This window comes from Chiloscyllium plagiosum, chromosome 4, assembly GCF_004010195.1.
Source record: "Chiloscyllium plagiosum isolate BGI_BamShark_2017 chromosome 4, ASM401019v2, whole genome shotgun sequence".
In the NCBI taxonomy this organism is placed as follows: domain Eukaryota; kingdom Metazoa; phylum Chordata; class Chondrichthyes; order Orectolobiformes; family Hemiscylliidae; genus Chiloscyllium; species Chiloscyllium plagiosum.
Window position 1 is genome coordinate 18,703,220 of NC_057713.1, and position 16,591 is coordinate 18,719,810.

Below are 16,591 nucleotides of genomic sequence, written 5' to 3' on the forward strand. Positions count from 1 at the left end.
GGTAACCTTCTCCCTCCCTGATATGGCGCAATGTTAGCAGTTCGGATTCCAGCTCAGCTCAATTGAAATCCAAAGTTGTAAACACTTCAGACAGATGTGTTCACTCTTGATCATCTCAGCGTCCACTAGCTTCGACATGGTGCAGTTGTAACACATCTTACTATTAGGTGTTCAAAGTTTGAGAGAAGATTTGTAGCTCGGGTGCTCGTTGTTGTGGTTCTGTTCGCCGAGCTGGGAATTTGTGTTGCAGACGTTTCGTCCCCTGTCTAGGTGACATCCTAAGGGAGGCTCCCAAGCACTGAGGATGTCACCTAGACAGGGGACGAAACGTCTGCAACACAAATTCCCAGCTCAGCGAACAGAACCACAACAACATCTTACTATGGTATTGTATTTTATTTAATCTATTACTTCAGAATCCCTGATCTTTACACATTACTGTAATTACTTTCTTTTTAAATAAAAATGAGTACCAACTTTATACAAGTTATTTTTTAAAGAGTAAATAGAGGACAAAGACTAGAGAGCTTTACACAAATTGAAGACTTTGGTTTCACATTAGACTAGAAATATTCATTAATCCGACTCACAAGCACAGTTGCTTTTCCTACACTCATGTCACCTTTTGATTTGTGGCATCACTCCAATGCTGGTCCCACTATTATTCTTGATTGCATCTTAAATCCTCTCCTACTCATTACTATCTCTAGAGATTCTGCTTGTTGAGGTAAACCTTAAAAGTTCCAGTTATCACCCTGCCCCAGCCCAAATGTCCATTTTGAACTAAATTCCCAGATACTTTCACTCAGTCTTTGTCTCACTCAGCTGGAGTCGCCACTCACACCGTCTATAAAGTTCCAAAAACTCCTTTCCAATCTTGAGTTATTTGGAGTCACTTTTTAGCTACAGTAATTAGCATCTCCTTTAGACAAGGGATGATGATATCTGCCACTATTGAAAGCTGCCTCTTTTAATTAAGCTATTCTATCTTTCTTAAAGATGATAAGGGATTTCCAGGCAATGGTTAGATTCTAGTTTGGGAATGGCCATTCCCTGGCATTTTTCTGAGACAGATATTAATTGCCACTTGGCAGCTGGATACTGCCCAGGTCTTGATGTATACAAACATGTAGCTGAGGAATCACAAATGATGCTGAACACTGAAATCATCAGCAAACATTTCCACTTCTAACTTATGATGGAGGGTCACTGATGAATCAGAAGAAGAAGATTGGACAGTATCTTGAGGAATCCCTGGGGCCAAAGTAGTTGACCTCCAACAATCTCAACTATTTTGTTTTGTGCTGGGTATGACTCTAACCAGTGGAGATATTTCCCCATGATTTCCATTGCCTCTAATTTTGCTCAGGATCTTTGATGTCCATTCTATTGGAATACAATTGTGTTGCTCCTGACAGCCCTCAGTGCCTCATCAATGTCCAGTCTTGAATTGCTAGATCTATTTGAAATCTATCACATGTAGCATGGTGGTAATGTCTCACAATGGCATGGACAGTATCCTCAATGTGAAGATGAGGCACCACAAGGTCTATTTGGTGACCACTAACACCAATACAGTAATGGACACTTGTATCTATTGGAGTCAGACTGATGACGATGAGGACGTGTATGTTTTTCTCTCTTGTTGGTTTGCTCACCACAGACCCATTGTAGCAGCTGAGTCCTATGGACTCTACTAGCTTAATGGTACTGCGAAGAATCTCTTGGATACTGAAGGCTCCCATCTCATGTACCGATCGTGCTTCAAGTAGAGTTTCATATGAAGGAGTAGTGATTTGTCATTGGATCGGCAATGAGGGGTGTATAGTGTGATCTGCAAAGGGCTTAATTTCTTGTTTGACCTGATGCCATGAGACTTTGTGGAGTCCAGAATCAGTGCTGCAGTCTTACAGGGCAACAATCTCCTGACTGTATACCATTGTCACCTCTCGACACCCCAGAAATGGTGATGGTGGCATCTGGGACAAAGTTATCATCACGATTAGTCATACTCTCAGAATTGTACCTTGTGTAGACAAGATATGGTTGTTATAGAGTCATAGAGATATACAGCATAGAAACAGACCCTCTGGTCCAACTCGTCCATGCCAAACTGATATCTTAAATAGACCTAGTCCCATTTGCCAGTATTTGGCCCATATCCCTCGAAACCCTTTCTATTCATCTACCCATTCAGATGCCTCTTAAATGTTGTTATTCTACCAACCTCCACCACTTCCTCTGGCAGCTCATTCCATGCACACACTACCCCATGCGTGAAAAAGTTGCCCCTATTAAATCTTTCTCCTCTCCTCTTAAACCCCTACCCTAGGAAAAATACCTTATCTATTCACCCTATCTATGCCCCTCATGATTTAATAAACTTCTGCAATGTGAGCCTCTGATGCTCCAGGGAAAATAACCTCAGTCTATTCAGCGTCTCCCTACAGCTCAAACCACCTCCAACCCTAGCAATATCCTTGTAAATCTTTTCTGAACCTTTTCAAGTTTCACAATATCCTTCCTATAGCAGGGAGACCAGAATTGTTTGATATGGCGAAGAGACAGCACTCAATCTGGCATTTACTCCAAAAAGAAATGCAGGATTTTGCAAGGTCAAAAGGACTGAATTTGCTATTCTTATTTTCCAGCTCTTAATCAATGCCAGATGGTCTGTCCAGTTTCATTCCTTTATCATCTTTTAGCAGTTTGATACACTGAGTAGTTTGTTAGGCCATTCCACAAGGCAGTTAAGAACTTGGCTATGGATCTGGAATCAGATGTAGGCCACACAAGGAAGGACATCAATGAACCAGATGTAGGCCACACAAGGAAGGACATCAATGAACCAGATGGGTGCTTTGACAATTGACAATAATTTCATGGTCGTCATTAGATTTCCGATTCCAGATTTTTCAAAATTCTAATTTCACCGTCTCTCATGTCCTGAGATATTGTCACCGAACTAGTATGGATTACTAGCTCAGAGACAATATCACTACACTATCACCTTCAGTATCTTAGAAGGAGAAAAACAAATGTATGAAATCAAAGAGGTACATGATCAAGAGTTTAGTGCCGAGGCAACTGAAGGAGTCAATAAAAACAGATGAACAGTAGGGCTGAGAGGTTGGAGAGAGAAAGGAATGGGTGAGCACATGAAAGTAGTTGAAAACAAGGATTAGAATTTTAAAATTAAGAGATTCTTGACTGGAGGCAATAACGGTCAGTGAGCACAGCATGCTAAGGGGAACAGAGCTGGATGGGTTCACAAGTAGAGGGGTAAAATGACGCAGACCACCGTGGACTGAGCTGGAATAGTTAAGTATGGAAGTAACGAATGACTGAGATGAATGATTCCAATATTATGCTTCAATGCTTCTTTTGCAATGCTGTTGGGTATTTAATGTTGTTGAATCCAATTAGCTTCCGAAAAATCTTAAGTAGATTTCTTCACCTTGCCCCTTCCAATTTTGCCCAATTTAATGCACAATATGAAGATCAAAATGGCATGTTAGGATTCTTTTCCCTTATCTCTAATTACCATTACTAATTAATTATTGGCAGATAAAGTACTTACTGTTCTTTCAGATTAATAATGATAGTACTATACATCATCTACAAAGTTTTTGGAAAGAAACTAATTTTTGACATTAACGTCTTAGAATTAAATGCTGCCAGCCTCTTTCAAAAATAACATAAAGCTAACTTTAAAATATTCTATTATTACTATTTTCATATATTTTGGTGCAGATTTCCCCCTTGCCAGCAGCCAATTAGTACATTTCATCAATACCATTTTCTGATGAAAGTACACTATTGTGAAATTTTTGCAAGGTTTGTGAAGGTTTGTAGCTCAGGTTGAAATTTAGGATGTAGGTTTGCTCGCTGAGCTGTAGGTTTGATATCCAGACGTTTCATTACCTGGCTAGGCAACCTCCAAGTGAAGCTTCACTTGGAGGTCGCCACTGATGTTACCTAGCCAGGTAATGAAACGTCTGGATATCAAACCTACACCCCATTATTGTGAAACATTGACCTGAGTTCTCTCCAAAGCTACCGCCTCATCTACTGAGTATTCAAGTAGTTTTAGTTTTTATTGCAATTTTACTTACTAGACTTCATTTTATGGCAGTATAATGACATTAAATGTGTAAATGCAACAAGAGTCACAGAGAGATTAAGTACAAGATACTGTTTTGCAAATCTAATGGCAAGTTTGAAACAAGTTGTTAACACTTTGATAATTCACAGCATAACTCCTCCTGGTGTGCAATTTCCACAACAATAAAAATGTTCTCATTATTTAGACACTAAGAAAATTCCCAGCAACTGTTCACTAAAATGACTAGACTGCATTTTCCTCACATACTGTTAAGAGGCCATGTGCAAATTATATTAGCTACTTAAAATCAGCGAGAATAGTTCTGTGCAGAATTTAATAATTCAGTCTCCTGTAACATGCACCACAAATGTAGAAGACCAACATGAATTTTTCTGGTCAACTGGAAAATTCCCAGCAACTGTTGTTCACTAAAATGACTAGACTACATTTTCCTCACATACTGTTAAGAGACTATGTGCAAATTATTGAATTTTTATGGTCAATTGGAATGGAGTGTGAAAAGCAGCAAGGCTGAAAAGATATATTCAAAAGGAATATTGCCACACACTGCGCATCTGTCAATGAGGAAAAGGACAAGGAAACAGCTAATCCCTACTTAAACCCATAGCAATACCTTGAACAAAGTCCCAGTCCACTTCCTGATTTTAAGTTTAGTCAGTTAATCAAGACTCTCAGATAACAGTGCCTGATGCATCTCTAACCAATTGACACAGTCTTCACAAACTGCATACTGCATTATTCCCTTTCTGAATTTGGTTTTCTTGCACTTCAGGCCTGAAGAATGGAGGAAAAAAGCTTCAACTTTGTGTCTCATTGTGGCAATATAAAACAAAAGTAGGAAGGAAAAGAGGAAATAACACAAAATCACGAGGATAAACAATGAAGAGGGACACAGAAAAAAAAAGAGACGAGATAATAGGATGAATCGCCCATCTAATGTTGCAACCATTTAATATGATCTCGATCTTGGGATTCAACTCCACTTACTGCCTACTCCCTATTTCACTCAATTCCCAGAAACAATAAATATTTATCTATTCCTGACTTAAATATAGTTAATGTGGTACATTCTTAATCATCTGGGATACAGAATTCACCTGGTTCACAGTTATTTACATGAGGAAATTTCTTCACATTTCAGTTTTAAATGCTTAACCACTTATCCTGTGGTTATGCCTGTTCCAAACTTCCCAGCCAGAGGAAACAATCTTTGTACATACTTTAAGTCCCTTCAGAAGTCTAGTTTGTCCTAATTAACTTGCATCTCATTTCAGTGAGCTCGAGTGAATATAGGTCTAGTTTACTCAGCCTGCATCACAGGACAACCCTCTCAATCCAGGAACCAGTCTTCTGAACCACCACTCTATGACCTCCATTGCAAGTGTACTTTTTCACACACATGGAGACCAAATTCCTTATGTGATCTCACAGGAGCCCTGTACACTCACCCTGATGCTCTCCTTGATGACAGTATTACCATTAATGACTTAGACTACCAATCATTCAAAATGGCAGCAACTTGCCATCAAAGTGCATCACACTTTGAGTCACATTGTGACGCACAGCAAAGGAAATAAAGCAAATCCCACACTCTGTCTGACATGTCCAAAAAAAATTTTTGGTGAAAGTGCCCAGGATATATACCACTGTTTAAGCACTGCTCACTTATGTCAGTTTCTTCTCTGGCATTCCTTCAAAGAACAGCAAGGTTACTAAATATATTACTAAACCTCAAATTTCCTCTACCATCTTCCCATCTTGCAAAATGGTGATTTCATCAATGCTGATATGAATTTCACATCCTTTATTTTCATTTGATAACTATTATACTAAAGAAATTAGCTTGAACACCATACCTTTCATTTAATTATCTAGTATGATGAAATATCCATTTTCTCATTTTGCATATCCTGCATTGCATTAATATTTCTCTATATTGTCTCTATAATATTGATCTCTGTGTCAGAGCTCCTGTACCAGTCTCAAACACTTCAGTGTATACAACATCAGTGCCATAGAGACTTACATGCCTAGAGAGAACACTTAGGCCTATTGCTTCCAGGCCAGTACTTTCATCGAGTCAAGTTTCAAATGTAACCAATCATAATGTTAACCTAGTGCATTATGAATCAAGTGAGGCATTCTTACTGTCTTCTCATACCCACAAAACATGGCATAGGCAGTAAACTATGATGTGGAAGTATGACTGACAAGTGGAAAGGACAGAAAACTCAAACCAGTTGCTACTTGTCTTTTATTTTAAAAAACGCCATAACTTTTAAATAAAAAATATCATAGTTCAAGTCAAAGGCTGCACAATTTTTCAATTACTTTGAACAACAATGAAAACAATTAAGAATGTGTCTGTTGTTCCTCATGTTATGTCGCATGAGATTGTCAGTAAGACAACTTTAGGTGATAAATTTGTAGTAACAATATTTTACCTACTTAAATAGTGAATGCATCACTAAGTTTTACTGACATTCCAGAAACAATAAATCTAAAACTTACATCAAAAGATAATGCACACTCACCTGCTCGATGGTGAGTAATGGTAAGATCTGCAAGGAAGAAAACATAAACTATATTAATTTTATTATATAATGCGTTACATTCATGCCTTATAGCATTGTCAAGATTCCTTGTAAGTCAAAACAAAATTTGAATGATTATTAATGACAAAGAATTGAAGGCTTAGTGTGGAATCCTGTGGCACAAGCAATTGATGAAGTTAAGTCCCTCATTTCTATTTATGTGGATTAGAATAATTGGTTGAAAATGAAATAAACAGTAAAGGTAAAGTCCCTATAGCCTGATTGAACCATAAGGTTCTTCTCCTATTAGAGTGAGAGCGAAAGCGAGCAAAGGAGGGAGAGAGGTGGTGAGGCACACACACACGCACGCACACAGAGTGAGAAAGAAAGAGAGAGAGAAAGAGAGAGAGAAAGAGAGAGAGAAAGAGAGAGAGAAAGAGAGAGAGAAAGAGAGAGAGAAAGAGAGAGAGAAAGAGAGAGAGAAAGAGAGAGAGAAAGAGAGAGAGAAAGAGAGAGAGAAAGAGAGAGAGAAAGAGAGAGAGAAAGAGAGAGAGAAAGAGAGAGAGAAAGAGAGAGAGAAAGAGAGAGAGAAAGAGAGAGAGAAAGAGAGAGAGAAAGAGAGAGAGAAAGAGAGAGAGAAAGAGAGAGAGAAAGAGAGAGAGAAAGAGAGAGAGAAAGAGAGAGAGAAAGAGAGAGAGAAAGAGAGAGAGAAAGAGAGAGAGAAAGAGAGAGAGAAAGAGAGAGAGAAAGAGAGAGAGAAAGAGAGAGAGAAAGAGAGAGAGAAAGAGAGAGAGAAAGAGAGAGAGAAAGAGAGAGAGAAAGAGAGAGAGAAAGAGAGAAAGAAAAGAAAGAAAGAAAGAAAGAGAAAGAAAGAGAAAGAGAAAAAGAGAGAGAAAAAGAAAGAAAGAGAGAAAGAAAGAGGGAAAGAAAGAAAGAGAGAAAGAAGAGAGTAAGAAAGAAAGAGACATTGATCGATTTAAAATACTCTTTATAACAATCTTCTAAGTTCTGCAGAAACAAAGGCATCACACAAAACAATAATTATCAAATCAATACTTTTTCACAGTTGTAAACAGTATTTTTAAGAAAAACAAACTAACAAAAAGACATGAATTTGCCATGTACAGTTCACATCTTGATACCAAAACATTTCACAACCAATGAAGTACTTTTAAAATGTAGTATTGAAAAACAGCAGTCAATTGTATATATCAAGATTTCACAAATTAAATAAACAAACAAACAAACAAACAAACAAACAAACAAACAATCAGATAAGAACGTAAGTAGGAGGTATTGTGGGATATACATCCCCTTGACCCTGATCCACCATTTAAAACGATCACAGCTGACCTCCACTTGTAACTTCACTTTCTTAACCAATCTCAAGTGCAACGATCCAGTGATCTCAGCCTTGAATATCCTAAGCAAATTGGCATCCACAGCAATTTCAGATCAAAAATTCCAAATATTTACAACCACCCTTTTCACTCCACTTCTCTTCATCCCAAGAATCAGCCTAGAAAAATGTCATTGCACACTCTCTAAGGTAAGCATATACTTAATTAGGAATAGTATTTTGTTGTTTAGGTATGATTTTGCAGGTGTCTCCTCAACAAAATACTCGATAATTACACCAAGACTTGTCCTCCCAAGAAACGTCTCCAGACCTTTTAGCAGACCCTTCAAGTCTTACTTACACATGGGTTTCCCACCAAGTTTGTATCATCAAATACATTAGACTGGATCTTTTCATCCAAGTCATGAACATGGTTTGTAATTAGATCAGGCCAGAACACTGATCCTTGTGACATCAACTGGTAATATTTTGCCAATTTGTAGTAATCAGATTATATGATCCAGTTCTTTGGATCAGAAAATCACAGGTTGAATGTCCTCTCAATAGACAAGAGCATAATGATGTAAAGAAAGGGTTAATTAGCAACAGAATATAGCTGTTACTGGCTTAGCTAGCATTTATCATTCATCCCAACTGCCGAGATACAAGTCAACCACATTGCTGTGTGTCTGAAGTCACATGTAGGAGAAAGTGAGCCTGCAAATGCTGAAGATCAGAGTCAACAAGTGTGGCACTGGAAAAGCACAACAGATCAGGCAGCATGCAAGGAGCAGGAGAGTCATGTTATGGGCATAAGCCCTTCCACGTACAGCCAGACAAGGTATGGATTTCCTTCCCTGAAGGACATTAGTGAGTCAGGTGGGTGTTTACAACAACTGACAGTGGTTATATGGTCACCAATAGGCCAGCTTTTCTTTTTCTAAATTTTTATTAAATGCAGACTTCAGCATTTGCCATAGTGGGTACAAACCCACGTTCCCAGACAATAGCCTGGGGTTCTGGGTTACTAACCCAGTGACATTACCACGATGCCATTGCCTCCCCACAGGCTATTGGCTTCAAGTAAATTAAAATTATCGGATATTAAATGACATCTGAAGTTAATAAGTATGATTTGTAAATCGTAATGTCTTACAACAGTACAAACGTCATTCCAGTGAATGAGTTTTCAACGCACAGAACAGGGAGAAAATGAGGACTGAAGATCAGAGTTGAGAGTGGTGCTGGAAAAGCACAGCAAGTCAGGCAGATTCTCCAGCTGCACAGATGCTATGTTTTGGGCAAAAACCCTTCATCAGGAATGAAGTTTGTGAGCCAAGAGGTGGAGATAAATGGGAGGGGTTGGGGCTGGGTGGGGTGAGATAGGAGGGTGGAGTGGAAGATGGGAAGGAAGATTGACAGACAGAACAGGTCATGAGGGCGGTGCCGAGTTGAAAGGTTGGATCTGGAATAAGATGGCAGGGGGAGAAGAACTGGCGAAATCCACATTAATTCCGTGTGGTTGGAGGGCAGAAGACAAGGCGTTCTTCCTCCAGGCATCAGGTGGTTAGAGTTTGGCAATGGAGACGGCCCAGACCTGCATGTCCTTGGCAGAGTAGGAGGGGGAGTTGAAGTGGTCAGCCATGGGACAGGGGGGTTTGGTTGCTGCAGGTGTCCCAGACATGTTCTCTGAAGGTTCTGCAAGTAGGTGTCTTGTCTCCCAAATTTGGAGCAGACTGCATCAGGAGCAACAGATACAGTAAATATCATGTGGAAGTGCAGGCAAAACTCTGATGGATGTGGAAGGCTTCTTTGGGGCCTTGGACGGAGGTGATGGGGGAGGCGTGGGTGCAGGTTTTGCAATTCCTGCAGTGGCAGGGGAAGGTGTCAGAAGGGGAGGGGAGGGGAGGAGTGTGGGTGTGGGCGGGGGGCGCGGACCTGACAAGAGAGTCACAGAATGTCGATAGGGGTGAGGAGGGAAATATATCTCTGGCATGGGGACGTACAGAACATATTCCCTAAAGATATAGTGGTAATAGATCATATTAAATCATTTTAATGAAAATTACATAGACTTTCAAAAATCTTTTGTGGTGTGGGATATACCAAGTAACTTCAGACATGGTAAGTGTACATGCTTTGGAGGAGAGATTCGTAGCTGTGGACTCATGGATTAGCCTGAGAAAAAAGAAACAAAGAACTGTGGATGCTGAAAATTGGAAACAAAGAGAAACTGCTGGGAAAGCTCAGCAGGTCTGGTAGCACATGTAGGGAGAACGCAGAATTAATGTTTTGGGTCTCTTAAACCTTCTTCAGACTGATTGTAGCTTGGAAAAGCTTGGCATATATGCTGAAGATGGGAAGGGTGGAGAAGTGAATGATAGATGGAGATAGAGCCCAGGTAGTAGGCAATTGGGCAGACAAAGGAATGAATAATAGTCTGGAAGAATCAACAGTCGCTAATGGGGACCATCAGTAGCTGACAATGGGTTTTTGTGAAAGCAATCCATATGGGGATGACAAGTTCTGCTGTGTGGTAGGCTTGGGTTAAGAACATGGAGATGATGCTCAGGCCCTAAAATTATTGAAGTCAATATGAAGTCCTGAAGGCTGGAGGGTCCTCAAGCACAAAACAAGATGCAGCTTTTCTAGCTTGCGCTGAGCTTCACTGAAGCAAACCCAAGACAGAGATGTTAGCCAGGGAATAGTGGTATGTTTAAGTGGCAGGAAGCTCGGTCATTTTTGCAGACAGAACGCAGGTGTTCTGCAAAGCAATTGCCCAGTCTGTATTTTGCCTCATCCAGTGTAGAGGAGACCACATTTTGAGCAGCTAGCCTAAAAGGTTTTCCTCACCTCATGTCAAGGTGTTGGTGATGGAGAGATATTGATGCCAATGATCTTTCAACAACTCCAATGATATCATAGCATGCGACTACCAGGATGGTTGAAAGCAAATTAGTTGGATGGTAGTATCCTTCCACTTTCAAATCTAACATTTCCGTGTAGAACACACAACATTACAGCGCAGTACAGGCACTTCGACCCTGATGTTGTGCCGACCTGTGGAATATATCTGAAGCAATTTGAAGGTCACACGGTGGTTCAGTGGTTAGCACTGCTGCCTCACAACGCAAGGGGTGCATGTTGGATTCCAGCCTCGGGGGCAACTATCTGTGTGGAGTTTGCACATTCTCCTAGTGTCTGCGTGGATTTCCTCCGGGTGCTCCAGTTTCCTCCCATGGTCCAAAGATGTATAGGTTAGGTGAACTGGCTATGCTAAATTGCCCAGTGTTCAGGAATATATCGGTTAGGTGCATTAGTCAGGGGAAATGTAGTGTAATGGATCTGGGTGGGATACTATTCGGAGGGGCAGTGTGGATTTGTTGGGCCAAAGGGCCTGTTTCCACACTGTACGAATTCTAATTCAAACAGCTCATATTATCACCCTGGGTTTCAATGTGAAGCCTATCTATCCTACACTATTCCATTTTCATTCCATATGTTTATCAAATGACAATTTAAATGCCCTTAAAGTTGGCAAGTCTACTACTGTTGCAGGAGGGGGTTCCACGCCCCTACTACTCTGAGTAAAGAAACTACCTCTGACATCGGCCGTATATCTATCCACCCCTCAATTTAAAGCTATGTCCCCTCATGCTAGCCATCACTATCCGATGAAAAAGGCTCTCATTGTTTACCCTATCTATCCCTCTGATTATCTTATATGTCTCAATTAAGTCATCTCTCAACCAATTTGTTCCTCTGAGACAGGCAAGAAGGGGTAAGATTAAGGAACCTTGGATGATGAGAACAGAGCAGCTTCTCATCAAAAGGAAGTCGGCAGCTTAAGTAAAGTGGAGGTAGCAAGGATCTAGCAGAGCTTTACTAAAAAGGAGCTCAAAAATGGACTGATGAGAGCCAGGAGCGGGCACGAAGAAGGCTTGGCAGGAAGGGTTAGGGAGAACCCAAAAGCATTTTATTCATGCATGAGGAATAAGAGAATGATCAGGGAGAAGGTAGGGCTGGTCAGGGATAGCATAGGGAACTTGTGCGTGGAGTCTGAGCAGATACGGGAAGCCCTAAATTAGTTTTTTGTTTTGGTTTCCACTATGGAAAGAGACCTTGTTGTGAATGAGAACTTTGTGGAGCTGGGAAACAGGCTTGAATCGATCAAGATTGAGGAAGTTGATGTGCTGGAAATTTTGGAAAACATCAAAGATTGATAAGTCCTCAAGGCCAGACCAGATTTATCCTAGGTTGCCCTGGGAAGCGAGAAAGGAGGTTGCTAAGCTGCTGGCAAAGATCTTTGCTTCCTCACTCTCCACGGGAGTCCTACTGGAGGATTGGAGGGAGGTGAATGTTGTTCCTCTTTTCAAGAGGGGTAATAGGGAAATCCCTGGCAATTACAGACCAGTCAGTCTTACGTCTGTGGTCAGCAAGGTTTTGGAAAGAATTCCGAAGGATAGGAATTATGACTATTTGGAAAAGCATAGCGTGATTAAAACAGTCAGCATGGCTTTGAGAGGGGCAGATCATGCCTCACAAATCCTATTGAGTTCTTGGAGGAGGGGACGAGACAGGTTGAAGGAGGTCAGGTAGTGGATGTGGTGCATATAGACTTCAGCAAGGCATTTGATAAGGGTCCCCATGGTAGGGTCATTCATAAAGTCAGAAAATATGGGATACATGGAGATTTGGCTCTCTGGATTCAGAATTGGTTGGCTGACAGAAGGCAGATGTAGGTTCTTTACGCAGAGTTGTGAAAGTATTCTGCCTGAAGGTCAGTGTTGAGTGGGGTCCCGCAGGGCTCTGTTCATGGGCCTCAGCTCTTTGTAGTTTTTATAAATGACTTAGATGAGGAGTTTGAGGGGAGGGTTAGTAAATTTGCCAATGACACAAATATTGGAGGTCATTGATATATCGAGGGCTGTTGCAGGCTGCATCGTGACATTGACAGGATGCAGAGCTGGGCTGAGAAATGGCAGATGGAGTTCAATGTGGATAAATGCGAAATGATGCATTTTGGAAGGACGAACTTGAATGCTGAATACAAGATTAAAGACAGGATTCTTGGCAGTGTGGAGGAACATCGGGATCTTAGTGTTCAATTGCATAGATCCCTGAAAGTTGCCACCCAAGTGGATAGGGTTCTTAAGGAAACGTATGGTGTTTTGGCTTTCATTAACAGGGGGAATCCAGTTTAAGAGCCAAGAGGCTTTGCTGCAGCTCTACAAAACCCTGGTGAGACCACACTTGGAATATTGTGTCCAGTTCTGGTCACCCTACTATAGGAAAGATGCGAAGGCTTTGGAGAGGCTGCAAAGAATGTTTATACCAAGCTACTGCCTGGACTGGAGGTCTTGCTTTATGAAGAGAGGTTGACTAAGCTTGGACTTTTCTCTCTGGAGGGAAGGAGGAAGAGAAGTGCCTTGATCGAGATGTATAAGGTAATAAGAGGCACGGATAGAGGTGATAGCCAGAGACTTTTCCCCAAGGCAGGACAGACTGCCACAAGGGGTTGTAGCTTTAAAGGTGTTAGGAGGAAGGTATAGAGGAGGTGTCAGATGTAGGTTCTTTACGCAGAGTTGTGAACGCATGGAATGCGTTGCCAGCGGTGGTGGTGGAAGCAGGGTCATTAGGGACATTTAAGCAACTGCTGGACATGCATATGGACGACAGTGAATTGAGGGGTGCGTAGGTTAGGTTATTTTATTTTAGATCAGGATCAATCCTCGGCACAATATCATGGACCAAAGGGCCTGTTCTGTGCTGTACTTTTCTATGTTTTCTATGTTTTTTTCTCTCTAATGAAAACAGCTTCAATTCCCCCAGCCTTTCCTCATAAGACTTTACCTCCATACCAGGCAACAACCTAGTAAATTGCCTCTAAACCTTTTCCAAAGCTTCCACATCTTTCCCATAATGTGGTGACCAGAACTGTATGCTACACTCCAAATGCAGTCGCACCAGATTTTTGTACAGCCACAACATGACCTCGTGGCTCTGAAAATCAATCCCTCTACCAATAAAAGCTAATACAGAGATCTATGTACACAGACACCAAGATCTCTCTGCTCATCCACGCTACTAAGAATCTTACCATTAGTCCAGTACTCTTTACTCCTGCTGTTTCTTCCAAAGTGAATCACCTCACACTTTTGCGCAGTAAACTCCATTTGCCACCTCACAGCTCAGCTTTGCAGCTTATCTAAGTCCCTCTGCCACATCCTTCAGCGCTGTCCACAACTTGCACCAATCTTAGTGTCATCCGCAAATTTACTAACCCATCCTCCTATGCCCTCATCCAGGTCATTTATGAAAATGACAAACAGCAGTGGCCCCAAAACAGATCCTTGCAGTACGCCACTAGTAACTGAACTCCATCAACCACCACCCTCTGTCTTCTTTCTGCTAACCAATTACTGATCCAAACCGCTAAATCACCCTCAATCCCATGCCTCTGTACTTTGTGCAATAGCCTACCATGGGAAACCTTATCAAACACTTTAGTGAAATCCATATATACCCACATCAACCTGTTTGGTCACCTTCTCAAAAGAATTCTAAGGTACCCTTCACAAAACCATGTTGACTATTCCGAATCAACTTATTCTTTTCTAGATTATTATAAATCCTATCTCTTATAACCTTTTCCAACATTTTACCCACAACCGAAGTAAGGCTCACTGGTCTATAATTACCAGGGTTGTCTCTACTCCCCTTCTTAAACAAGGGGACAACATTTGCTATCCCCAGTCTTCTGGCATGATTCCTGTAGACAATGGCGACATAAAGATCAACGCCAAAGGCTCTGCAAACTCCTCCTGACTTCCCAGAGAATCGTAGCTTAAATCCCATCCGGCCCAGTGGACTTATCTATTTTCACACTTTCCTGAATTGCCAACACCTTCTCCTTGTGAACCTCAAATCCATCTAGTCTAGTAGCCTGTATCTCAGTATTCTCCTTGACAACATTGTCCTTTTTCCAGTGTGATTACCAAAGGAAAATATTCATTTCGCACATCTCCTATCTCCTTGGATTCCACACACAACTTCCCACGACTGTCCTTGATTGGCCTTAATCTTACTCTAGTCATTCTTTTATTCCTGATATACCTATAGAAGGCTTGAGGGTTTTCCTTGATCCTATCTACCAACGACTTCTCATGACACCCTCCTGGTCCTTCTTAGCTCTCTCTTTAGGTCCTGCCTGGCTAACTTGTGACAAGAGATTCAACTTCTTTAGTAAACAACGGCTTCCTCACTCGACCACTTCCTCCCTACCTGACAGGTACTTACTTATCAAGGACATGCAGTAGCTGGCCCTTGAATAAGCTCCACGTTTCAGTTGTGCCCAAGCCCTGCAATTTCCTTCCCCATTCTCAGCATCCTAAATCTTGCCTATTTGCATCATAATTGCCTTTCTGCCAATTATAAGTCTTGCCCTGCGGCATATACCTATCCCTTTCCATCGCTAAAATAAACATAACTGAATTGTGGTCACCATCACCAAAATGCTCACCTACCTCCACATCTAACACCTGGTCGGGTGCATTTCCCAGTACCAAATCCAACGTGGCATTACCCCTTGTTGGCCTGTCTACATACTGCGTCAGGAAATAACCCTGCACACACTGGACAAACACTGACCCATCTAAAGTACGAGAACTATATTATTTCCAGTCAATATTTGCAAAGTTAAATGCCCCCATAACAACTACCCTAGTACTCTCGCTCCTATCCAGAATAATCTTTGCAATCTTTTTCATCTACATTTCTAGAACTATTCGGAGGCCTATAGAAAACACCCACCAGGGTGACCCCTCCTTTCCTGTTTCTAACCTCAACCCATACTACCTCAGTAGAAGAGTCCTTAAACGTCCTTTCTGCCACCATAATACTTGACTAACAATGCCACACCTCCCCCTCTTTTACCACCTTCTCTGTTCATGCTGAACATCCAAATCCTGGAACCTGCAACAACTATTCCTGTTCCTCTCCAAAATGGCCACAGCATCGAATGTGTCCAACAATTCTAAGATGGTGACCACTGAATGATTGATTTACAAACTGATGTCTCATCATTAATAATTAACTGGAGAGTTTCCAGACTAATGAGAGAGAACTGGGCAGCATGGTGGCACAGTGGTCAGCACTGCTGCCCCACAGAGCCAGAGACCCGGATTCAATTCCCGCCTCAGGCGACTGTGTGGAGTTTGCACATTCTTCTCATGTCTGCGTGGGTTTCCTCTGGGTGCTCCGGTTTCCTCCCACAATCCAAAAAATGTGCTGGTTAGGTGAATTGGCCAGCTAAATTGCCCATAGTTTTAGGTGAAGGGGTAAATATAGGGGAGTGGGTCTGGGTGGATTGCGCTTTGGCGGGTCAGTGTGGACTTGTTGGGCCGAAGGGCCTGTTTCCACACTGTAAGTAATCTAAACTAAACTGCAACACAGTCAATTGCGAAACGACATGTTGCATAAAGTGTTTTTTTATTGGCACTGAAAGCAGAGGCAGTGCTCTCCTCAAATGCTACAAAATTAAACATGTACTATACTGGAAGTGTCATTTGGCAGCACAATTGTAGGTCATGA

General features: G+C 41.5%; 1 protein-coding gene across 15 annotated transcripts in view; it reads right to left on the reverse strand.

Annotated features, from left to right (window-relative positions):
• ptk2aa (protein tyrosine kinase 2aa) overlaps positions 1–16,591 on the reverse strand; it is a 414,515-nt gene that overhangs the window by 368,419 nt on the left and 29,505 nt on the right. For all 15 annotated transcript variants that reach the window (XM_043687800.1, XM_043687797.1, XM_043687812.1 and 12 more), the window contains exon 2: positions 6,661–6,687. In XM_043687800.1, the coding sequence (XP_043543735.1) occupies positions 6,661–6,687 (27 nt within the window). The remainder of the gene's footprint in view (positions 1–6,660; positions 6,688–16,591) is intronic.